Source organism: Anolis carolinensis, chromosome 3 (assembly GCF_035594765.1).
Source record: "Anolis carolinensis isolate JA03-04 chromosome 3, rAnoCar3.1.pri, whole genome shotgun sequence".
Classification (NCBI taxonomy): domain Eukaryota; kingdom Metazoa; phylum Chordata; class Lepidosauria; order Squamata; family Dactyloidae; genus Anolis; species Anolis carolinensis.
Window position 1 is genome coordinate 32,470,052 of NC_085843.1, and position 26,297 is coordinate 32,496,348.

The window sequence follows — 26,297 nt, forward strand, 5'->3', positions numbered from 1 at the left end:
GGTATTTATGAAACAACCTTTTCCTCCTTCTCAATGTTTTCCTTTAATTCTTTCAACAGATTAGCAAGAGAACGAGACTGTGGAGAGTGGCAGATTGCATGCTTTCCATCTAGAAGATTCTAGGTTCTGTCTGTAGGAAGGAATGGGGAAGGCCCATCTTAAATCCCAAGGATGTTTCACTAGTCAGCAGAGCACATAAAACAAGAGTACCACAGATCAATGATATAACTCAGTAAAAAACAGCTTTGTATGCATTCATGTACTCAAGGAGAAAGTCGCTCTTCTTCTCTTTCAGTGTCTTCCAGCCCTTAAAATTCCAGTTCATGTACTAGTGGCAGTCTATGTCAGTGGCATTTAAAAAAAATCAAGTTCCCAAAATGTTAGTTTTGGTAGTTGTTGCTAGAAAAAAATTGGTCATTTTTCCGAACGCACTTTAAATAAGGAAATCTAGCCTATTAAAACATGTATTTTCAAGTAAGAACTGCAACATATACATAGCATGAATGCGGTTTCGTCCCATAGTATTCACACTATGATGAAATCCATTAGTGTAATTCCAACTATAATTTACATGAGAATGTAGATAGCAGGGCTGCAATAGCAGGCGTCAAAGCATGGTGTATAGATTTGCAGAAGTTCTTTCAAAACCACACAGTTGCACATAATTTCCTGGAACTAAGGACTGGAAGCTGTAAGTGTACATATTGACCATTTTTGTACTGAACACAGTGTACTTTGATAGGCAGCCACTACATCCTATTAGCAAGAAGGGTGGACAGGATGGGGTGCGAAGTAGGGTTGAAAAGATTTGACATTCCACAGAACCTTCAAAAGTTATTCAGTGTTTCCTTCTCTCAGCACTACCAATTAAAACTTAGTCTTACTGCAAACAGCACAAGTAAGTTCACTGGTAAAGCTGAGCAAAAGATCTACTGTGTATTTCTGAAGCAACTTTGATTGCAACGGTAGAACAGCATGGATCCCATCCACAAGGTCACAACTTTGTATTAAATTTTCTCATGCTTCAGTTCTCAAAAAGGTTTTCGTAAATATGTTGTGCAAAATAAGCTGAACCAATTGAAAAGAGGTATGTCAGTTAAACATTTTAATCAGTTCTCAGAAGACAACTTCCACTGTTAATCTGTCCCATTAACTTTTTCAAGCTAGTACACAATCCAAATTTTAACGCTTACTGAAAAATTCTCAGTAGCTTTTTGTTTAGCTGCTGATTTCTCATGATTTGCCTTCCTGAGATCTTTGCACAGACTGAGCTACACTTCAGTCTCAACTTATCTTCAATTTGAATTTGACATTTGGGGGTGGGAGTTTTAATACAGCTGGAAATTAATTTTTGGAAAAGGCTGCAAGAATATTAAATAATCCAATGTCAAAGTATTCACAAGGAATAAACCTTCTCTGGAGGTTTTTAAGCAGAGAATGGAGGTCATCTGCAAGGATTGTTTTGATTATGTGTTCCTGCGTGGCAGCAAAAGACTGTACTGGTCACCGCCCCCCCCCCCCCCCCCGGCCCAAATTATTGTTATGTAGGGTTTTTAGGCCTCTTCCTAAAAATTGCACTGGATAGACCAGGTATGGATAAACCCAGGTCCAGGGGCCATCCTATCCTTCCTTCTCTCTTTCCTTCCTCTTTCCCTCCCTCACTTTCCCCTTTCTTCTTCCATCCTTCCCCTTCCTTTCCACCCTTTCGTCCTTCCTTCCATCTCTCCCTTTCTCCTTCCCTTTGTCTTTTTTTCCTTCTCTCTTCTATTCCTCCCTTCCCTTCCACCCTTCCTTCCTTCCATCCTTCCCTTTTTCCTTCCTCCTGGGTGATGTTTAGCTGGGAGAAGAGAAGGTAGAGTCCCCTCGGGAGATAAGGCAGGTTATAAATAAAGTATTATTATTATATTGTTGTTGTTATTATAGTAGAGAGGACCATGTTTCAAGATTTAAAAGGGTGTCCCATTGAGGAGGGGGAAAACTGATTTTCTGCTGCTCTAGAGACCAGGCCACAAGGGAGCAATGGTTTCAAATGGCAAGGAACGAGATTTGACTGAAAATAACTTCCTTGAGAGTGGCATAGGCTGCCTCAGAGTGTGGTGGAGTCCCCTTCTCTGGAGGCTTTTCCACAAAGGCTGTCTATTGGGAATGCTTTGATTGTGACTTCTTGCATGGCAGGGGATTGGACTGGGTGGCCCTTGGGGTCTCTTCCAACTCTACGATTCAAGGATTCTATATCAGGAGTAGGCAGTACAGGCTCTCATGGATACACTTTTCCTCTCCCGTCCACAATCTCATCCTGACCAAGGCTAACTTTTAGGATCCAAACATTTCCTGTCTTTCTTCACTTTCTGCCTCCAAAAGAGAAGGGGAAGAGGAAGAAAGGGCAGGGAGGGAACTTGGGGAGAAACCCCTCCCTCCAGGCCCGTCCACCCCATTCTGGCCTGCCATGTAGCCCCCAAGTTAGAACATTTGCCCATGCCTGGGATACACTGCATCTGTTCTAATTTCTTAGATATGGTTTATCTTGATTCTTGATGGGCGAGCTGATGAGAACTGGTATATGGTATATGCCCTTTTTTAGTTCAAAAAACTAGAGCTAATAGTGAAAAACCAGTGCCATTTTTGGAATCAGCAGGTCAAATATACCCAGAAGCAGGTCTAACGTTTGAGGCATCAAAATGTGTTGGCCAGTGCTATAGCCACAAATTATTTTAATAAAAATTTAGGTATTAAATTGTAGACAAGTGTCTTTTGTGAAGCAGAATGAACAGCACTGTGGATTTAATATCCCCTCTCTCCCTGCAACCCTCTGCACTCCACAGGACAATTAGGGCGCCTTCAGATACAAGAGGCCTGCAGGTGGAAAAATTCTTCTTTCATGAGCTGAAATTCAACACTGAGTTTAGTTTACTGTTCATCCTACATTCCAGACCATAGCAAGACCATATACCTTTGTATTAGTAGCACAGAATGAAAAGGATCACAATTATAAGTGCCATATATGTCTATGAATGCTTCAGACTCGTGCTTCCCACAAGAAAAGCACAAGAAAAAGCACTCCAAATCACAAGTCTTAACTTTTAAAAGTCAAATAGTTAAAAAACCAAACTTGAAATGCCATGTATATTCACAGCATTATATAAGCCACTCAGTCAGCCAGACAATCAATCAAATGGCTGGTAAGTGTGCTGTTCAAACAAACAAACAAAAAAAGCTAACATGTAGTCAGCCCATGCCATGGATCCCAATAAAGTATTTGATGTGAGAAGAAATAAGGAAAGGAAAAACTACACCATGTTTTTCTGACTAAAAAGGACGAATGTCTGACATCAGGGCCCGCAAATCACCACCAAATGCTCTACAGTATTCTTCTTTTATTTAGTTTACAGAAGAATCTATCAGTACAGGTTGCAGAAAGAAAATGTTTAGTGCTATTTACAATTTGTTTTAAAACTCTGCTCTATACAAATTTAATTTTGATCATTATGAACAATATCTTTGTAGACCTACTGCATATAAAGCATTTTGTCAAAGCAATAACATTGAATAAAATAACCTGATTACATTTAAATGAAGTTGATCATTCAAAAAACACGTTTGTAAGGGCCGTGGACTCAAGTACAGAACACAATGTCAACCTGCATTTTTAAAAGCCTAGAGCTATTTATATGGATTATTGTCATATTATTCTACACGCCAATCTATATTTAAGTTCTATAACCATGTTTTTATAAGATTTTTATTAAATATATTCTACAGATTTGTAATTTCAACTAGGAAGAATTTCTCCCTAGTGGAAAAAAATATAAAATCTTTTATATTTTTACAGGTTTAGATGAAACTAACTCATGCTTTAGTGCTGTGCAATTTTTTAGCATATCAATTCTTAAAATTCTATGAAATAAAAGAATGGCATCCTTTGTAACTATGTATGCTTTGTTTAAAAAAACAGCTTTTGACTCCCAATACAATTGCAAGCACTAATACCAAATGCAGATAACATAAACAAACAAAAGTCAGCATATGGCAGAGGTTTTTCTACTTTTTTCTCCTTTTTTTCATTTCATCATTTCCTTTGAAGTCACTAATGAGTAAGCATGACTCTGGACACTAAGGTACAGATGGAATAAGAATGATTGAAAACATCAACCGTTGATATTAAAGACATAAAACTGATTAGTAAATGAGGTCTTCTAATATTTATGCACATTAATAAAAGCCTATGAACTACAGGAAATTACCCCTCCCATATTAAGGCTAGGAAATGCACTCTCTGCACTTATTTGTGCTGTCTGAACAAGCACTCAACTAATGTACAAGAGAAGAGTGCATATCAATGAAAAAAAAAATCAGTTACAACAGCCCTCTACAGAGTGCTTTAAAATTACAGGCACATCGTTTGTTGCAGTGAAAATATATATATTTATATATGTCTATAGTCAGACAATTTTAGTTAGTATTTGTGCCAGTTTGGCCATCAAGGCTGACTTAGGTAGAATTATTTTAGTAGTTATTTTTCTGCGTTTCAGTTGGCCATCACTGAATTCAAGAAAACAAGACTGCTGATAGTATTTTCCAGTGCTGGTTCATTTTCTCTGTGTTTCAAATTCTTAAGAACTTTTGTAGATGAGGTCTATGTCTTGCCAACCATTTTAGTGCAAATTGCATCTAGAAATCTTGACTGATTAAAGTTCAGATTAAGAGTGATTTTATGGCAGCAAAATGATTCCTGTTGAAGAGAATAGTTAATTTTTCTTAGAGACACAATGCATTGAAGTGATGTATTAATAAGCTTGTTCAACAACCTAAAAAGTAAAAAGGTAAAAAAAAAGTGTTCATTGTTCTAGGAAAAAAATGTGACAGTGTTCATGTAATATTTCAGTTCAATGGATTCACAGGTAGACTGTTCCTAATGATGTTTGAAGCAATGTTGGTCTCCTCTAGTCCAGCGGCATGAAAGACAAAAACTATTCTACATCACAAGTAGCGGTTACAGCAGAGCATTTACAGGATCACACAGCAATTGCTCTCTCCAGTTTTTTCACGATTTCTCTGACCTATAGAACAACAGACAAATTGAAGATAATTAAAACAAAATGATGTCTCTACAAGGAAAAAAACAATCTTAAATAGCACTGTAAGTTTTTGTAACTGTAAAATGGCAAGTTGTTACACAAAGGTAACCAAACCATGACATCTCTGACTGTGTACCCATTAGTCCCAATCTGGAATTTCTTTACTGTTTATCTTACCTTGGGAGTTTGGCTCTGGCAACGTCTCTCTAGCCACTAAATGCATCACCGTGGTCTTGCCAAAAGGGAGTTTTAATGCTACATTAAAAGGAAAGAATAGTTTGTTAAATACTTCTCATGATCCACACAATGCTAGAAGCCATTACTCTGCTTAAATATTATTTTCAGAGACTGTCTTTATACTACTCAAACCAATAGTAACTCATGTGTGCATGGAAATCACGTTGTATAGTTTAGTACAACTGAAGATAAAAAGGGACAAAATATCTACCCTGGAGTACAAACATTTAGAAACTGAAGAGGCTGAAATTGCAGCCTCTACCTAACAGTTTATAGAAAAAGTATTATATAATACAATGTTTGAAAAGATATATTATACTGTACATATTATATTTGGCGAAAAGGAGTTCCTACAGACACAATTCACAAATACCTAGTCAAAACTGAACAATATATGAATTCTTAAGCGAAATAGTAAATAATTTACATTAAAAATCTACTGCAGAATCTTGCTTTCTTCTATTATTTGCGCAGACCACCTATACTTCCCATTTATTTATCTTTCCATATAAAAACAATTTAAATCATTTTACCTGAAAGTTCAAGAAAATACACAAAACTGCAAAATCACCTGATTAAATGACAAGAACCAAGTACATGTACTGATATATCTTTTATGCAATACTTTTCTGAACAGCTAAGAGTTTGTTATTGACCACAATGCTTTTAAGAAGGATGTGTCTGAGAGCCAACTCACATCTTGGAATATGACAGAAATCATCTTGCATGTAAAAAATGATCCAGAGAAGGATTTTATATCTTTAGAACTTCAACAGACTTAGCCCATCGCCCAGCAACTTGCTATAGCACTGCCATTGCTATTTTCTTGAACCTGTCCCTGTGTTGCACAAGAACATGGTACAGGGAGCTGAGACATTTTCCCTTTCACTCTTCATGGTGCTTCTCTTTTACTCTCTTTGCCTATCTTAATCTATCTTCTACTTCAGTGTAAGTGCTACTCTGCTCAGCTATACTATCATTTTGGGGAGAGGGCCATATCATTTAATTCTGCCTCATCTGACACATTGCATAAGAGGCTATGCAACAAAAGGCTCTGTACAATTTCAGCCTCCAGTCTCTGCCAGCATTACAAGTTACAATTCTGGGAAAGGTATGAGGGAACCACAAGAATTGGGGCCACCACAACCTCCATCAGGTTAGAGCAGAAGGAGAAAAGTAAAGCAGAATTTCTCCACTGTTCCACCTGGTCATTAGAATTATTAATTCAAAATGAGCATCTTGAGAGATTATTTGTTTCATTATTTTACCTCAATTACTTTTTTTTGTTTTATGTCTTTCTGATTATAGATCTGAAGACATGGACTGCTATAATAATGACCTTCCTTTTCTGTCCAGAGAAGCTGAGTAAAAAGCCTTCAAATAAACAAATGAATACCATTAAAGCACTTTGTGCTTGATATAACAAGACAACAGAGCCATCCATCTTAAATGAACTGGTGTTGCACACTGAATCACAGAATCATAGAGTTGAAAGAGATGACAAGGGCCATCCAGTCCAATCCATTGGTGCTTTCTCAAGATGTGTTAGTGGGAGAAGAAATGGCCATCTGTCGGGGGTGCTCTGAATGCAATTTTCCTGCTTCTTGGCAGGGGGTTGGACTGGATAGCCCACGAGGTCTCTTCCAACTCTATGATTCTACGAGACTGAAAAGACAAGCATACACCCACATCACCAGATTTGGATAGTTACGTAAAGCCTAAAGTCCATGTGTCAAATAGGCCCTCAGTACCCAGTTTCAAGACCCCCATGTGGACAACAAATACCACAGATGATCTAGTCCCAATAAATGATGTGGTGTGGGGCACCAGCGGAGGTGGTGGCAAGTGCTGGCAGGTATGCATGCCCTCCCGCCTCCGGGGAGTCGCAGACACTTGCCTCCACTTTGGGAATGAAAAAGCAGGAGAATAACAATGGCTACCAATTGTCATGTCATTGTGGAAGTAACTCAAAGGCAGAAGTGGGCATCTTGAGAGCACGTTGGAGGCAGGGGAGAATGCATGCTTCACAATCAGGACTTGACATGCCTTCACTGCTGCCTGGTTGTACTGTGTATGCATAGTGAGTTTTGATCTAGAGCTGAACTTGCCTATGGAGATTGAGTGTGAAAATCATGGGCTAAGGCGGCTTGGGGTCCTCTCTTCTCCCCCTGTGTGTAAGGGTGCTCACTATATCTCCTATATTTTCTCCCAAATATTTAAATCCTTCAATCTGTAGCTCACTGATACAGCAAGCCCAGTGTACAAAAACTTCACTGATACACAAACAAAAAACTATATATATTTAATTAACCAGCCTTGAATTCAATTCTGGAAGAAACACAGAGGATAAATGCAATAAATAAATAACTTATTTGAGACATAATTAACACCAGTATGAAGACTGCAATGCAGAACATTATGAACTGCCAGTGTAAAAGGGCAAGGCATAGCAATATGCATCATACTGCAGTTGGAGGAAAAAACAGAACATACATAGAAACACAGGCCACAAGAGGGCACAATTGAATAGCTTTTCTACTCTTTTGGCAGACTATTTAATCCTAACTAATTATTCTCTGAAGGTTATGCTAAAGGCAGCAAAAACAGCTTGGTTTTATTCCCCTTTTGTGTCTCCCCACTCACAATGGGATTTACCACCCTGTTATATCATTCCTATAACATTCAGAACACAGATATAGCAGTGGTATGCACATGACCAAGATACAAAAATGAAGCACATGAGAACTCATAAAAATTACATTTTTTCAGTAAAAACAGAATTATGTATATAATAATTGATACTGCAGTTTGCCATTTGGCAATTACTACTGTAAGGAAGCTTGATAATAAATGTAAATATGACATGCCAGAGACCGCTGTGGATGAAATCCCTTCCAATGTTTTGAATATTAACATTTATTTTTACTAAACATGATTGCAACATAGAACTCTATTTATGTATGAAGAAGCATATCACTGAAACTTTGATTTAAAATATTATATAGATCAAATATAAAACAAACTATTCAAGTTTTGCCAATTTCAACATAATCAATTTTGAAATCTCCAAGTGAAATCAATAAGACCCAGAGTATTTTGATTCTTGATTATGCCCAGTATGCTTCTAAAAAGAAATGATAGTAGCATCAACATTTTATTATTTTATTTTATTGATCAACCTAACATTACCCATAGAACCAGAGTATTTGTAACTCGATTTTTTTATTACCTCCTAGTGTTACATTGCCATGAAGAAACCGTCCTTGATAAATAAGTCTCAGAATATTTGGACTACTCACTTGCTCTTCTTCCCAGTCTGTAAATAAAAAAGTAAAAAGATTGTCAGGGCATTAACAAATGTTAAACAATTACTTCCATACAAAATAATGATCAGTATGTAAATCTGATTCCTTGTTATAAGGTAGGCAAGGATGTGTTCTGACATAAATAATGGGCACTAGCTGACATGGAGAATAAACAATAAGAAGGTCAGCTATTATCAAATGATAACAGCAATTCCATTTACAAATAAAACTACAAGATAAACTAATGTCCTAAATTCAATGAATTGTTAGCAGGGAGGAAAGTGTGCTGGCCACGTAAGAGCTGGATGCTGGCCTTCTATGGTTTTCCAACTGCACAAGCATGTGTGGATGGACCACATTACTATGTACAAGACAAGTGTATCAGATGTGCTAGTGAAATAGTCCTGTTTGGTACTGGTCATTGACTTTTAGCAGTGGCAAGTTATAAGCCATGTATATTATCAAAGCCATAATTTAAATTTAACCAATACATTACTGTGTTTAAGTGAAAGGCCAAACAGTCAATCCTCAATTTGCACATTGTTTCCTCTTATTTGGCACAGACATTGACTAGAAAGTTTTGCCTCCATCTTCAACTAACTGCAGTTTATTATTACATATTGATCCTGAAATCTGGTTAATGAAACCATGGTTTAGGGAAATAAGAAAAGATCAGAAGTTGGCTTGTCCCCTAAATGCTAAATTAATGCTAACCAGGATTTGGTATAGTTCAGATCTAACAAGACACTTCAGTTAGTTAAAAACAGAACATTCCTGATCTTCTTATGATCTTAAAGACTACTTTTACTGAGACTATTCTCCTCTGGAAACTTGTCAACGGGTACTATGTACTATTGTAATTATGGTCCATAAATGGAAGATTGTCAAGTAAAAGTCAAAGATCTTAGTGTTTGTCAATTCAAATAAATACATTAAAATAAAACAATACTTCTCTCTTGCTGGGTAACTACAGATCTTAAAAAGGTTCTTATCTAAAATTAGTATAAAGTATTGTCAAGAAATATGTTTTGTCTATCTGTTCAGAATATCTGCTTAAACAACCATTTAATCTCTGGAATTATTTCTCAGTTGGTTCCTCGGGGTTCCTGGAACACTCTGCCTGATTGATCAGTACTCCTTGCTTACAGCAGTTCAAATAGTCAATATCAGATGCTCCTGTTGGTGGAAGTGCAGTCTGAGATGAAAGATATGAAGGATCACAAACTGCTGTGTAAGCATCATAAAAGAAAATTAACATTTAGACACACATCACAAGTGTAAGACTTGATAATGAGTTGATGAGCAGGTGAGCAGATATACTCTTGGTAGTACTAGAGATGCATATCAGCATAGAGCAAGGTGCTAGCCTCAGAGTTCTAAAGAAAAAAATTAACAAGTTGTGTCTGTTATATGGTTGTATACACTGCAGTCTGCAGAAACATATGTACCCTGTTTCCCCTAAAATAAGACATCCTCAGAAAATAAGACCTAGTAGAGGTTTTGCTGAATTGCTAAATATAAGGCCTCCCCTGAAAGTAAGACCTAGCAAAGTTTGTGTTTGGAAGCATGCCCGCTGAACAGAACACCAGAGCATGCAGGATCAGTAAATGTATGTACCATACATGGAAATAATGGTAGTAACAAGAAATTCTTGATAGGATTCAGTTTGTCTGGTTATACTGGTTTGTGATGACAACTACTGTACAGTATATAATAAATGTTCATTTTTTTGTTCAATAATAAATGTGAATTCTTCTTCATGGAAAAATAAGACATCCCCTGAAAATAAGACCTAGCACATTTTTGGGAGCAAAAATTAATATAAGACACTGTCTTATTTTCGGGGAAACACGGTAAGTTCTTAAACTGTAAATACAAAAGTAATTTGCAGTATCACAATGTTGATTCATTTCATGTGTGTTAAAAAAAACACCTGATGACTGAAATCTATCACACCTTTCCACTCTTACTAGAATAAATGAAGACTGAATTTTCATATGGAAAAAAATCAATATGATTCTGGGCATGAAATTTTATGAAATCCTCAGAGAGATGAAAATCTACTTCTAAGCAGTATAGTGAAATGGCTTCATGCATACAGACTATCTTCAAAATGGGAAAGAATCTCTATGCATTCATCACGTCCTGTCCACCACAGGAGATAAGGCTAGGAATTGCAAGCACTGTGATTTTTCCCCCATGACATGGAAAAGCCTGCCATACTCATCACTTTTCTTGCAGAAGCTGGTGTAAGGTAAATGAAATGAGCACATTGGGAATTTCTGATTTAATGGACAGAGATTCATTTACACTCTCACATTTTAATGGAACCACATACAATTACATCCTTGAATTTTCCCTCACTTAATACAGAATGACGAAGGATTGAATCTACAAAAGTTACTTTAAGATACCATGAGATTCTTTATTATAAATGCAAGCTGATGCAGAACACAACAAAACCCATTCCCTTAAGGTCAGGAATACATCATACTATTATGTGAACCTCTCTCCTTTCAATGTTGCCCTGTAGCTGATGATTTTGAAACCAGATTAAGTTTAGGAGCCTCATAAACATAAATCAGTTAGCTTCTGACCTGGGTTTGGCATCTTAAGCATCGCATTAGATTACCTAAACTAGGAGAATGCAATGCTGCCACTTCTCTAGCATCTCTCATCAGTCTGAATACATGGAAAAAGAACTGTAGAAAATGTATTTCAGTGGTTATTTGGAAGAGCTCTTCCATAAAGTGATGACTGTGGTTGAAGCAGGTGGGGGAAAATTATTGCTTGAGTATGTGAGGCTCTCCCTTTTCCAAAGCACTACCTTGTCTATCAAAACTGTTTAGGATCTTTATGGAATTAATAAGAAATGATACCTGGGGATCTGTAGATCCCATGCAGTTAAATCTAGTTCTCTCCTATATGATTCAGATGAGACAGACATGCCTATGGTAAGTGTTTGAGTACAGTATCATGCCAAACAAACTGAATGATACTAATCACAATGGCATTTTTATTTGACAAATTGTTGCCCTTCCCTTTGCTTGCATAACAGACAGACAGCGAAAAAAAGAAAAGGGAGGGAAGAGCAGAAAAGGAAAGCCTGTGGGTCACTACTTTATGGTACAGGAAATGAAAGCCTGTAGGATGAAATAAGGATATAGGGAAGAGTAAGCAACATTGAGAAGAAACAAAGGAGGAGTGATGGGCATTTTTTTACTTTTCACTGTTCTCCACATGCTCCTGCCAACTCTCCTTTGCATTTTCAGGTCCCTTAAACTCCCTTTTTGGAAGCATGGGTAACTTCATTTGAACTCGAAATGAAATTAACTTTCTCATTAATATTCAAATCAAAAGCCCTCCCACCCAGGCTTTATGGACTCCCCAAAATCCACAAGGACTCCATCCCACTCAGACCCATTGTAAATGCCATTGGATCACCGACTTACAACCTGGCAAAATTTCTGGCTACACAGCTACAAACCCACATTGGGCTCACTGCACACTATATCAAGGACTCAACACACTTCATAGAAAAGATCAGCAACCTCAGTCTAAGCACCAAGGACATCCTGATCAGCTTCGATGTGGTGTCCCTATTTACCAAGGTCCCGGTAGCTGACACCCTCACACTAATGAAACAAAGCTTCCCAGAAGACATCACAGCCCTGTTTCACCATTGCCTCACCACTAGCTACTTTCAGTGGGACACTGGATTCTATGAACAGAAGGATGGAGTGGCCATGGGGAGCCCTCTCAGCCCAGTAGTAGCAAATTTCTATATGGAAACTTTGAAAACAGGCCCTTGAAACAGCACCAAAAAGCCAACTGTTTGGTTCAGATACGTAGATGACACCTTCACAATTTGGAGCCATGGAGAGGAAGAACTCAGCAAGTTCCTGGACCATCTTAACAACATCCACCCAAACATCCAATTCACCATGGAAAAAGAAAAGGAAGGAAAACTGCCATTTCTAGATGTTCTGGTTATCCGCAAACCCAATCTACAATTGGGCCACACAGTTTACAGAAAACCTACACACACAGATAGATACCTTCATAAAAACACCAACCATCGCCCAAGTCAAAAAAGGAGCACAATCAAAGCCCTGACAGACAGTGCACAAAGAATCTGTGAACCTCACCTCCTCCAAGGTGAACTAAACCACCTAAACTGGGCTCTACAGGCCAATGGATACTCCACCACAGACATCAGAAGAGCTGCAAGGCCAAGAACAAGCCATGAGAGTCAAGACAAAGATCCACCCAGAGGAAAGGTGTTCTTACCATACATCAAGGGAACCACTGACTGCATAGGCAAACTGATGAAGAAGCACAACCTACAAACTATCTACAGACCCACAAAGAAAATCCAACAAATGCTACAGTCAGCGAAGGACAGGAGGGATCCTCTCTCCTCTGCAGGAGTCTACCGGATACCATGCAGCTGTGGACAAGTATACATAAGGACCACCAAACGCAGCGCCCAAACAAGAGTCAAAGAACATGAAAGGCACTGCAGACTAATTCAACCAGAGAAATCAGCCATAGCAGAGCACTTGATGAACCAGCCTGGACACAGTATATTATTTGAGAACACAGAAATGCTGGACCATTCCAACAACTATCATGTCAGACTACACAGAGAAGCCATTGAAATCCACAAGCATGTGGACAACTTCAACAGAAAGGAAGAAACCATGAAAATGAACAAAATCTGGCTACCAGTATTAAAAAAACTCTAAAATCAAAACAATAGATGGGAACCAACACTCTGAGGGCAGAGGGCAGCTAATGACTGAACAAAGGATGCCCCCAGGCAAGAGACAAAACCTTTCCAATGCTAATTAGGGTGATTAACTGAAACATTAATGCTGGCTTCCCAGTGACAAAGGACTCTTGCCACACCCTGGACTCTCCACAGATATATATTCTTTCCTTTCCTTACTTAGTTTATCCATACCTCACAACCTCTGAGGATGCCTGTCATAGATGTGGGCGAAACATCAGGAGAGAATACTTCTGGAACATGGCCACACAGCCCGAAAGACATACAACAACCCAACTTTCTTATTCTTAATTTTGTTTGTCATGCTTCAGTTTTGCTAATATTTGTTTACACGTTCAACTACACTGCAGTTATATTACTATTTCATTCAGGACTCCGCACATATTGTATTGATATTGGAGAGGGGTTTTGATCATTATGGCTGCAAATCATGCTTATTTTTCATATGCTGTACGAGTCTTGGTACTATTCCATTGTCCAGGCGGACTCCAAAAGGGGGCCTAGACAGAAAAGGATATTCCATTTTATGGGGGGAGGTGGGGTTGAAGGAGTAAAACCATTCCCTCCCCCTTGTTTTCCTGTGGTTCCCCCCACCCATGTTGCCGTTGTCAAAACAACCCTTGGTTATGAAAAGGGATGGGGGGGAATAACCAGGGAAAACGGGGCAAATGGTTTCCTCTTTCAAAGGATAGTCCCCCCATAACGGACTATCCTTCACAGTCTAGGCCCCCTTTTGGAGTCTGCTCGAATAATGGAACAGTGCCAGTCTCTTTTGGGGTTGTCAGAAGAACGGGTTAACTTTTTTTTTTAATTATTAGATTTGTTTGGAAGTTGGGAGTATTGGAGTAAGCCTATTACTGTACTCTTTCCTATCTCTCTTTGGCACTAAGAAATTCTGTTTGCTGCACTGCACTGCGGGTTGGTGCTCATCTCCATTCCTAAGCCGAAGAATCGGCATTGTCCGTAGACACCTCCAAGGTCATGTGGCCCACATGACTGCATGGAGCGCCGTTACCTTCCCGCCGGAGCGGTACCTATTGACCTACTCACATTGGCATGTTTTCGAACTGCTAGGTTGGCAGGAGCTGGAGCTAACAGCGGCTGCTCACACCGCTCCCGGGGTTTGAACCTGGGACCTTTCGGTCTGCAAGTTCAGCAGCTCAGTGCTTTAACACACTTCGCCACCAGGGCTCCTTGGTTTGGTTTTTTTTTTTTTTTGGTTTTTTTTGTTTTGTTTTAGAAAAAGCTCAATTTCTCACCCAGTCACTAAAAAAAGGAGTGGTATTATTGTTTTTTTTAATACCACTCCTTTTTTAGTGACTGGGTGAGAAACTGAGCTTTTAAAAATTAATGCAGCTCTTTCCTTCTCAATGAAGTGCAAAACATGGATGAGAAGAAGAAAACAACTGTAAAAATTCAAACTTCAAATTTTCAAACTTCAAAAAATTCAAATTTTTTACAATTGTAAAAAAATTCAAATTCAAAAATTCAAAGATAGGATTTTTCACCTTTGTTCTATAAGATTTAAATATATAATGTGGTGTAACTCAAAATATTGTAAGTGTAATAAACATTTAATTATCAACATAAATACCATTAACTAAATGCAATTCTAGTTTTTGGATTTTTTTTAAAACTTTCCTATCTGTAATCTTACCCTATTTTGACAACCCTACAATATGGCATGTCAGAAAAAAGAAATGTGGAGGGGAAGAACTATTTGGGATGAAAACAATAAAAGCACAAGGAGAGTCAATAACAAGCATTTTGTAGTTCAACATTGTAAAGCGGGGTTTTTTTTGTTTTTTTTGCATTTATGAGGAAAGATAGCTTGTTTCCACCCAATGCAACAGATCTTGAAAATAGATGAAATAGTTCTAAATTACTTACCCATTGGCCAGTTATCATATACATGCTTCGCAATGTCTGCTGCCGAATCATTTGGTGAGAACAAGAACTCTTTTGTTTTTCCACTTACCAAAATGAGGCGCAAATTTATCTGTAAGAAAAAAATAAATAGGAAAGTATATCAAAGAAAGGAAAATGCATTGACAATTACAAAACTATACTTATGCTAAAAGATACAGAACTTTTTCCTTTATACTTATACGGTAGTAGATAACATTTTCATTGTTTCAGGATACTGGTGCAAAGTAGAAAGTGCAATTTCTTGTGCAACACTTTCATAAACTCCCCCCCCCCCCTCTCAGATACACACACATCCCAGTAATTTCCTAGCAATATAATAAAAAAACCAAAGAAATTAATTAAAAATTACTTGGACTTACTAGAGACAGCTAATTGAAAAGATTCTTGTGGAGTATTATATTACAATCCAGAAAACAACAATTCTTTAATTAAATCTGAGGGAATGAAGGTGATAGTTAATGCTCAGAAGAGCCATACAAAGGTTAATTATGCTGGGTGTTTCTGAAAATCAAATCTAATCTAAAAGTTACAGGGAAAGTATACTTATACTCATAGAATTACAGTAGAGTCTCACTTATCCAAGCCTCGCTTATCCAAGCCTCTGGATAATCCAAGCCATTTTTGTAGTCAATGTTTTCTATATATCATGATATTTTGGTGCTAAATTCGTAAATACAGTAATTACAACATAACATTACTGTGTATTGAACTACTTTTTCTGTCAAATTTGTTGTATAACATGAAGTCTTGGTGCTTAATTTGTAAAATCATAACCTAATTTGATGTTTAATAGGCTTTTCCTTAATCCCTCCTTATTATCCAAGATATTTGCTTATCCAAGCTTCTGCCGGCCCGTTTAGCTTGGATAAGTGAGACTCTACTGTAAAGTGAAATTGCTAAATAAGGAACTTTAATGTTTGTGTGTGCGAGCCTTCAAGTTGCCTTTCAACTTATGGGGATCCCATGTATTTCATAAGGTTTTCTTAGGCAAAGAATATTCAGTGATGATTTTGCCAGTTCCTTCATCTGAAATATAGCCTAAAACACCTGGCATTCATTGGTGGTTCTCCCACGCAAGTAATACCCTGGTCTAATCATGTTTAGCTTCCAGGATCAGACTAGATGTAAACTTTTGGAGTATTTAGGACTTTAAGAAATTGTTACCTCTCAGTTATTTTAGTTCTTTGGGCACACAATCCTATAAAAGGCTTAGAGGCTATGGAGCAAATTTCAGCGCATTGCACAGCTCCTTTAAATTTCAGACTAAATCTTGGAAGCAGACTCACTGGTACACATAGACCCCTTCAACCCCACTGCATGTTAGCTACACAAATGTTTCCTTATTCAGAAAGAAAAACTTTAAAGGATAGGAAAGAGCTAAATATTACTCTAAAATGGTATAGTTAGTAGCTGAAATATAGTAGGTAGGAACAATGATACAGAGTTCAAGATAACATTGATTGTGACCCTATATTAACCCCCTTCCCTCAAATCTACAGGCTAATTTATAATTTAGTGGTTTCCTAGAGGTTTTTTGTGCAGGTTATTAAAAACTGGATTGTTTAGTTGCTTAACACTGATACCACAAACCAGATCTAGCTGTATGTATTCTCAGTGACTATCTCTTTCAAATGTGTCTAATATGCTTTTTAAATATGTGGTCTCCGGGTTGTACCCAAGTGTACATGGATGTTCAACTGGAAATAATAGGGTGTACAGTGATCACTCACATTCAGGTTCTGCAAATGATTAATTCCCATGGTTCTTAACCCAGCTATCTCATAAATACATGACATTTCCTTATCTTGATCAGAGCATGTATGTGGTTTACATTTGAACTCACTGAAATGTACTGGCACTCTACTATTTTCATTTCCTGCACTCCAATGTCAAATGTAAATCAACTGGATAAAACTTCACCAAGCAGCAAAGCACAGTGAGGCAAGAAAATGAGGGCATATCCCCACCCTATACACATAGCTGGTTAAGAAATTTGATATAAAGAAATATAAGGTAGTTTGTCAAACATCAGTCTACTGTCTATATTCTCGTTTTCTTTTACTGGAACACATTTGAAAGTCTTGAGATTTGCAGTTGTACATTCTGTAAAAACATTATTAATAACATTTTTGAGGGGAAAACCATAAACACATCATTCTATCAGAGGCTCCCTATGCAAGAACTTTTTTGAAATGATTCCTTGGAAACTAAAAATCCTGAGAGACGACAATCAAATAAAGAGAACACTTTAAAGTATCGTAATACTGAGAATCTATTTTTGGTTATACAATAAATATGCATAACCTCTGATATAAATAAAGTATTTAGCCCTTTATTAGGAGCAGCTGCTTCACTGAATAGGGATATCATCAGTTTAAACACGTCAAGAATGTCATGCCATGACTCTGGGTATATTTCAAAACCAAAATAAGAACTCCAATTTGATGTGCTCAACCTCTTGGTTACATTTAACATACTGTGATTGGCTGAGAAATACCACACTTACACACCTTTCACCCATTAGGACAGCCTCAAACTTCACGTGTAATTAATATGTTACAGTAAAGAATCCTACTTCTTATTATTTTTATTTATTGTAGCTGGCCTGAAGTTCTTTATGAACATATAAGAAGAACTAGTACTGGTTCATTATAGCAATGCTATTTTATTTTTGCCTCAATGCTTAGCATTATGTTTACCTAAAGTGCTGATTGATTTCTCACTAACTTTGTTTTCTTAGAGCCAACTCTGGTCATTACATTACAAGCAACGGTTGCAATCATAAGAGTCACTCAGTCTTCAGAATCTCCTAATATAACATCCAACAGGGACAAGATTCCTTCCCTTAAATGAATTTTGAGGCATGCAATTATAAATGGAGATTCAGACAAGTGATTATTGCACTACAACTTCCAGTTGTAATTTTAGCTTTCACTTATGGCTACACTATTACCATGTAAAGAAGGGGAGAGGAATTTGACTCGAGGAAAATAACAAGTGTGCAAAAAAGAACAAAAAGAAGGTGTCAATGTGTGTGCGAACCACACTGTCTCTCATCTTCAGAAAAATATCATACCTCTGGTATACTCTGTAGGAAGCAGCGAGGTCTGCTGCATTCTAGCACTCTGCACAAAAGTTTTATTTCAGTTAATCCCTGTCTCTCCAAACAGCAAAGCTACTTTTTACATATCCACTATATCCACATTACTTAATGAGTATAGTAAAATGTGGAAGGAGATTCTACTCTTTCCACTGCAGAGTAGAAATGACAAGTGTAATACGTTGGAGCAGAGAATTCTAAAATAATCTTTGTTCTGCTACTTCTTTCTCCTACTGCAATGCCTTGCAGGTATCAATTACCGTAGTTTTAAAAATTAGTGTTGCCTAAAGTAGAAGTGTGATTATAATATTTTTTAAAAAATTTCATTTATTAAAATAAGCATATAATGTAAATGTTTCTTGTATATAGTAATATTGGTACTTGAATTATATTTTCAAGCTGCTGAGAGTTCATTAACATTTCTAATATATTATCAGTATTTAAGGACTCTCTGGCACTAGTTTGAGTAAAACAGATAAGAGAATCAGATATTTTAAAATAGTATCAGTTTCCTCTTTGCCTGCAGCCTTCTAGGATCCTCTGTAGATATTTCTATAATAGCTTAACTTTATTGTTGAGTTGTTGGATCACTGGCTGCCATTTTTTAACAAAATCCTCTAGTTGCTCTCCTCTTGAGAGTACAGTTATTTTATCCATTATCAGCAAATCAATGAAGTAACCCTTCCCCACCTCGATGGATTGTCACCTTGACGTGGTGAGGGGGCTTGCGTTTTCCAATGAACCTGAGGGCACAACCACGGGAGTCACACACTCCCAGGAGTGGCCACAGGGGAGGATCCAGACCAAGAACAATCAGAAGACCCGAAGACCTCAACGGCGGAGGATAACATGGTACATGTTACAAAGGCTGTGAAGGTGGAAGAAGGCTGCAACAGACTGAGAAGCCACTCTCATTGTGTTAATCACACCACTGCTGGGACCTCAATCTGTGAAGACTGTGTGTTGACCGGCCGTGCACCGACCTTCACACATTAAAAAAAAATCACGCACAGGCGTCTTCCAAGAAATGGAGGACCATCATCCTCGAACTATGAGGGATTGCCTAAGCAAAGAAGTATTCTTCCCATTCTTCTATATCAGATAACTATTTTAGAATAGTGACCAGTTCCAATGATAAGGCTATATTGCAAATCAGAGGTCCAATTTTGAGGTCATAACCTGTAAGTCAGAAATTTAATTTAGACACATAATAGTATCTGCATCACTAGATGTTTGTTTTGTTGTTATACAAGCAGTTATCTGGATGTTTATTCTACAGTAGTAAAGCGCTTCTGGTATGGGCAGCAGGCTTTCTCCCAATTCTTTGATCTGCTCTATCCTCCTAAGAATAGGTTTCTTTGAGGAGAATCCTTCAAAATTACAGTTTAGATTGTACTAAACAGAAATAGGTCAAGGAATGTTGCTCACAAAGAAACAGGGAGCATGCTAGAGTAAGGTTCACTAAGGAATAGCCAACTCATGATTCAGTATTTACTTGAAAACAAAGCCAATAAGAACAACCAGGAACAGAAACATGAATAGTTAATAATTTTAAAAAATCATGATCCAGTAGCACATGCCTTTTAAAGCACCCATAAAACCATTCTTTTTGTACATATCGCATCAACTTATTTATCTTCTTTAGAACTATATTTTAGTAATTTAAAATTATTAGATACCCTACAAAATCATTTTCTGACAATAGGCATAAATATGACTGTAAGCATAGTCTTTCAATTTGGGGGAAAATATCAATAGCATTTGTCATTAAAAAGATCATGGGATGTTGCTGAAACGTAGGGAAAAGTTTCTTGATCAAAACACCATTTGCGCAAGTGCCTGTCCAAATGGAGAAAGTGCTTTTACCAGGAAAAACCATTTTTCTACTGTGCATCTTAAAGGTTTGATCATGCTTAAAATTTCTGGCGCTATCTGAACTAAAGTGAGTGACACTGATGAGAAATCTTTTTTTCAAAATTCCTATGCTTTTTTGGTTAACTCTAGGAAGGGAGAAAAACATCCAGTGTTGTGATTTCCCTTTGTGTCATCCACCAATACTATACCCATGAGTTCAGCCAATCAGTATTCTCAAAGGATTCAAAATAGGCCAGTTGGCTGCTGCATTAGCCTGGGATTCTCATAGAATCAAACTGGCATGCTAATTGTTCCACATGGCATTTTTCTCTTAGAGCCAAACCAACTTCCAACATCCTCTTTGCTTGTGCTGATTTGGCTACAGTTTCATTAGGAAATATCAATTTCAACAGTGATGCCTAACCATACAGGTAAGTTTAGCAAAACACCTGGAATACACAGAAGAGCTTCAGTCACAGTTCTAAGATCTTTGGAAGAATGATAAAAGAACTTAAAAACAACAGCATCCTATTAAGCAAACTGTAATCCCTCAACCTCTGTCCTGCTTTTCACTGATTTACTACTATTAGAAATCACAAGGAAATAAGCTGCCTTCAACAGACCCCTTTAGTAAGGCTGATCCCAAAGCTCCAACTCTTAGGAATCTTGCCACTCACTCTGCCCTCTATTTCCTAATTATTCTCATACTGGAGTGGACTGCTGGGCTTCAGGGTGACCCCTTCAATGTGGACTTTGATAATGTTGTGTGAGTTCTTCAGTTTTTAGTATTTGTATCCTGACTTGCTAAAACACACAGATACAGATTTCAAACGAGGAGGATACGTTTATTGAGCACAGAAGGAAAATACATTAAACTCTAATATTCTAATCTTTAAGCTCCCCTCAAACCAAAGGTAGTTTACCCTTCTTTATGTAATCCAAAACTCCATCAGCTACCTTACTTGCTTTAGTAGCAAATCCACATTCAGAAAAGAGGCAAGACGCTGCCTTTTAATACATCATTTTTTCACAGTCTCCTGAGCTGCAAATGGCAGCATTGAAGCCATCTGCCTGAACCATAAGAAAGTGTACACTGAATCATCATCAGAAAGCAAAAATGTCACTGTCATTTGACAATTTTGTATTCTGGAGCATTTCATATTTTTGGATAAGGGATACCCAACCTTCTGCTGGGCATGTTTAGCCTGCAGAAGAGAAGGCTGAGAGGAGACATGATAGCCATGTACAAATATGTGAAGGGAAGTCATAGGGAAGAGGGAGCAAGCTTGTTTTCTGCTGCCCTGCAGACTAGGACACGGAACAATGGCTTCAAACTACAGGAAAGGAGATTCCACCTGAACATCAGGAAGAACTTCCTCACTGTGAGAGCTGTTCGACAGTGGAACTCTCTTCCCGGGGCCGTGGTGGAGGCTCCTTCCTTGGAGGCTTTTAAGCAGAGGCTGGATGGCCATCTGTCGGGGGTGCTTTGAATGCGATTTCCTGCTTCTTAGCAGGGGGTTGGACTAGATGGCCCATGTGGTCTCTTCCAACTCTACTATTCTATGATTCTATGATTATATTCTGTACACTTAAACCTTTGCATCTGTTTTAGCACTAATTTGCTGTTTGTATGCTATGACCTCAATATCTAAAGATTTTCATGTTGCTAAAATACAGGTCAATCTTTATAAAGATGTATTACAAAAGCATTTGGGAGGATTTCAGATTTCTGAATAGGGGATACTCAACCTGTATTATGTGCTGCACTCTTAAACTTCTACCTCTGTTCTAGCACTCCCATATACATTAATTAATAAATCAGCCTCATGTATAAGTCGAAAGCAGATTTTGGGGCCAAAATTATCAATTTTTACATGATCTGTAGATAAGACAAGGGCCATCTGCAGAAAGAGGAAAGCAAGAATGCTGCCTCAGGGAGCCAGCCACTTCTGGCACAACCATTGCCATTTCCTTGCCCAGGCATTCAATAAGGCCAGAAATGACACCATGACAAAGATAGGGTTGGTGCTCCTTTTAGGTTCTCCCAGGATGGACCCTAAGCTCTTGCCTTTGTCAGAGAAGGGGGTGCTTCATTTTTATAAGTTAAGGTAGAATACTTACAGTAACTCGTGGATAAGTTGAACCAGGTTTTCTCTGTAGATCCTTTTGGCTACAATTTTTAGACTTATAAAGTGTTCCCTCACTTATCGTGGGGGTTATGTTCCAGGACCACCCACGAAAAATGAAAATCCACGAAGTAGGGACACTATATTTGTGTTCTTTACAATCTCACTGATGCTATCTGACTGTGTTGTTTACAATCTCACGAATCTGCTTCAGCCTCCTTTTCTCTCCCTTTGGCTTCTCCTTCCTTCCTTCCTTAGGCTTCTCCTTAGGAAGGAAGGAGAAAGAGAGAGGAATGAAAAATCATAATTTTTATGGTTTATTATATTCTTTTAGTGTTTATTGAAAAACTGCGAAACAGCGAATCTGCAAAAAGTGAACCGCAAAGTAGTGAGGGAATACTGTGCATGAGTATACTTGGTAATTTGTCCACTGTATATGGTCTAGTACACAATCTGCTGTGTGTATGCTGTGCCCCCCTATCCAGGATCTAGAGACTTTCATGTCACTGAAATACAGATGCATGTTTAGAAAGGTATTACCAAAGGGCAGTTCCAGTAACAAGGTATAGCAGGTAGTTGCCGAAATGTTTAGTCATTTCAGTGCTTGTCCAACAGGAAACAGCAATTGTAGGTGAAGACCCAAGGAAATTTTATATCAAATATTATTTTCATGCCCTTCTGAAGTATAGAGCTGGTTTAACCTAGCAAAACTCTGTAGCCTAGACAGGAATGAAACTAACATGAACTATGTTCCTTTTAATTAATTTGTAAACATCTGTATTGTCGAAGGTTTTATAGCCAGAATCACTAAGGTGTTGTGTGGTTTCTGGGATGTATGTTCTAGAAGCATTTTTCCTGATGTTTCAACCTCCATCTGTGGCTGACATCTTTCTTGAACCCTACAGGCAGCTCCCTCCTTTATTCAGGAGGACATTTGACAGTAGCTTCCCAGTTATGAAACAGAAAGTGATCCATCCAAAAGATCTACCCTGTTTCCCCGAAAATAAGACATCCCCGAAAAATAAGACCTAGTAGAAGTTTTGCTGAATTGCTAAATATAAGCCTCCCCTGAAAATAAGACCTAGCAAAGTTTTTGTTTGGAAGCATGCCCAGCGCCTGCCAAACAGAACACCAGAGCATGCAGGATTGGTAAATGTACATACCAGTTGTACATGGAAATAATGGTAGTAACAAGAAATTCTTGATAGGATTCACAGTTTGTCTGGTTATGCTGGTTTGTGATGACAACTACTGTACAGTATATAATAAATGTTCAATTTTTTTGTTCAACAATAAATGTGAATTCTTCTTCAAGGAAAAATAAGACATCCCCTGAAAATAAGAACTAGCACATCTTTGGGAGCAAAAATTAATATAAGACACTGTTTTATTTTCGGGGAAACACGGTAGATATTTATCTACTATCTAATAAAAAGGTAAAATATATACTTTCAATGTGCTCCTGTTTTTCTGTTTTCTCCATTCTATTCCTTGCACCCACCCAGATTCTCTCTCACTTACCAGCACACTTTATATACAAATACAACCAACTGTATCAATGTGTTATCTTGGGAATGTCTGTTTTTTTTCAACTCCAAGGGGTTCTTGGAGTAGTAGGTACCTGCAAAAGTCATACTTATCCTGAGTCTGATTATCCCTTTAAAAATACTTCTTGAATGCAGATATTTCAATTTTGGCTCCAAAAGCACGAGAAGACTTGAATTGGCATAAGTATACTCTGTATGAAATCAGCAATATCAAATATTTTGAGGAAATAGCACAAGTGCTGTACTCCATAGTGCGTCATTCCATTTGTTCATTATTTATTTATTTACTACATTTATACCCCCCTCTATCTCACCCTAAAGGGGACACAGAGTGGCTTCCAGATTGGCAACAATTAAATGCCATATATACAAACATAAAAATACAATTTCCCTGGTTTTCCTTACCTCCTTCTAACACACATATTCTGTGGTAACTGAGCATGCTCAATCTTCAATGAACATCTTTCTATTTTTGTATATGGGCTGGCAGGAGGGAATACATTCACTTCTGTTTCAGAGAACATCTAAAATACATTCCCATTGGAAACAAAAAAAATACATCTCCAAATATGATTAGCTAACTCAATGTAAGGAGAAACTACAACATAACATATATATTGATAGAATAAGTTGATGGTAAATAACCGAGAAAGTTCTTGACCTGGAGGAGTTAGCTAAATAAAAAACTGATGTCTGACTACTATGAAATGATTAATTTCAACTTCAACATAAATCAGAAAACAACTCAGAAATAAAAGTGATAATATCAAACTGCCCTTATCAATGGTACAATCACATTTTCAATGTTGTGCATCATTGTGGTCAATGTACATGGGAAAAGATATCACAAAACAGAAGAGATATAGAACATGGGAATTAAAACTATCAAGTACCGGAAGAAGATTCACTGATGGCTTATTTTTAGGGCTGTTTGGAAAACAGGAAAATTAGCTATATGGTAATAACCAAAGACTTGGAAATCTTTAAAAGGAAGCTAGAACTTTAAAAGGAAGCTAGGAAGCTAGAAGACAGAACTACCACTTACTACAAATCATGATGGCTATTGTTTCCAATATGAGAGACATTGTGTGTGGACGTACATGCGGCTTCAAGTCACCTACAATTACATGAACTTCATAGGGCAAGGAATATTCAGATATAGCTTGCCATTCCCCTTCTTTGAAAAATAGCCACAACACCTAGAATCTTTGGCAGATCCTCCTCCTTAAATCTGAGTATAAAACTCAGCTTCAAAGATCAGACAGGGTAATTAGGCCCACTATGTCTCCCAATAGTAGCTACTGAGAGAATAAAAAGAAAGTAATGATTGTTCACACATACATTTTGACCATCCACAGGCCTTTGGTTGACTACAGTGTGAACAAAACACTGACACAGGCATGTCTTTTGTCTGACAGCATGGGTCTTATTTTTGAGATAGTTCTGTGCCCCATCCCACACCTCAAATCCCAAGTGTCCTGATCTGCCCCTACCCAATACAATTACTCAATTTATTACTCTTTCCACCCAATTCTTATTTTCTTCCTAGGGCCCTTCCGCACTGTCCTTATATCCTAAGATTTAATCCCAGTAATCTGCTTTGAACTGGATTATATGAGTCTCCACTGTCATATAATCTGGGATAAACAAACAATCTGGGATCAGATCCTGGGATATAAGGACAGTGTAGAAGGGGCCATAGTCTCTCAGCATTTCATTCATTACTATGGGAACTTTTTCAAGGTAAGATATTTTTCCCATGGTATTTGGTACTTATATGTAACGGCTATCCCACGTTGATGGCCTCTCTTTTGAATGTGGACAGCACCATTCTAGATAGATAAGTGCAAGCACTGGAAGATCTGAACTGGTATTAGGATAAATGATAGTGATATTTAACCCAAGAAAGGGCGGGAGGGGATACAAATTTTATTTTAGTGGTGGTCAGTTCTTTGGGGGAGGGGTGTCTTGAAAGCATATCAGGGTCAAAATGTATTCAAAGCTAAAACCACAGCAGCCCTTAACTTTTAAAGCCTGCCTGAATAAAAAGGTTTTATGTAATGATCTATGATCACCATTAAACTGAGATCTGTTGTAATTGTGAGACCCCTTTGGCACTGATAGCACTGATTTATAAATCTGATAGTAAATTTCATAATAAATTTCATTATGTTAGCTTCCCATTGCTTCACAAAGTCACAAGTTGATGCAACAATCCATATTCTGTTTTGTATCTGTTAAATATTCAGGAAGCCTAAAGACATTACTGGTGGCACAGTGGGTTAAACCCTTGTGCTGACAGGACTGCTGACTTGAAGGCTGAGTTGCTGAC

The 26,297-nt window shown here is 37.7% G+C and overlaps 1 protein-coding gene across 1 annotated transcript in view; it reads right to left on the bottom strand.

Moving 5' to 3' along the window:
* Nucleotides 1–3,359: 3,359 nt before the first annotated feature.
* ubl3 (ubiquitin like 3) overlaps nt 3,360–26,297 on the bottom strand; it is a 47,583-nt gene continuing 24,645 nt past the window's right edge. Inside the window, exons 2-5 of the mRNA XM_003219168.4 lie at nt 15,300–15,408; nt 8,542–8,628; nt 5,253–5,330; nt 3,360–5,057 (exon numbers count right to left, since the gene is read on the bottom strand). Of these exons, the coding sequence (XP_003219216.1) occupies nt 5,005–5,057; nt 5,253–5,330; nt 8,542–8,628; nt 15,300–15,408 (327 nt within the window). The 3' untranslated portion in view covers nt 3,360–5,004. The remainder of the gene's footprint in view (nt 5,058–5,252; nt 5,331–8,541; nt 8,629–15,299; nt 15,409–26,297) is intronic.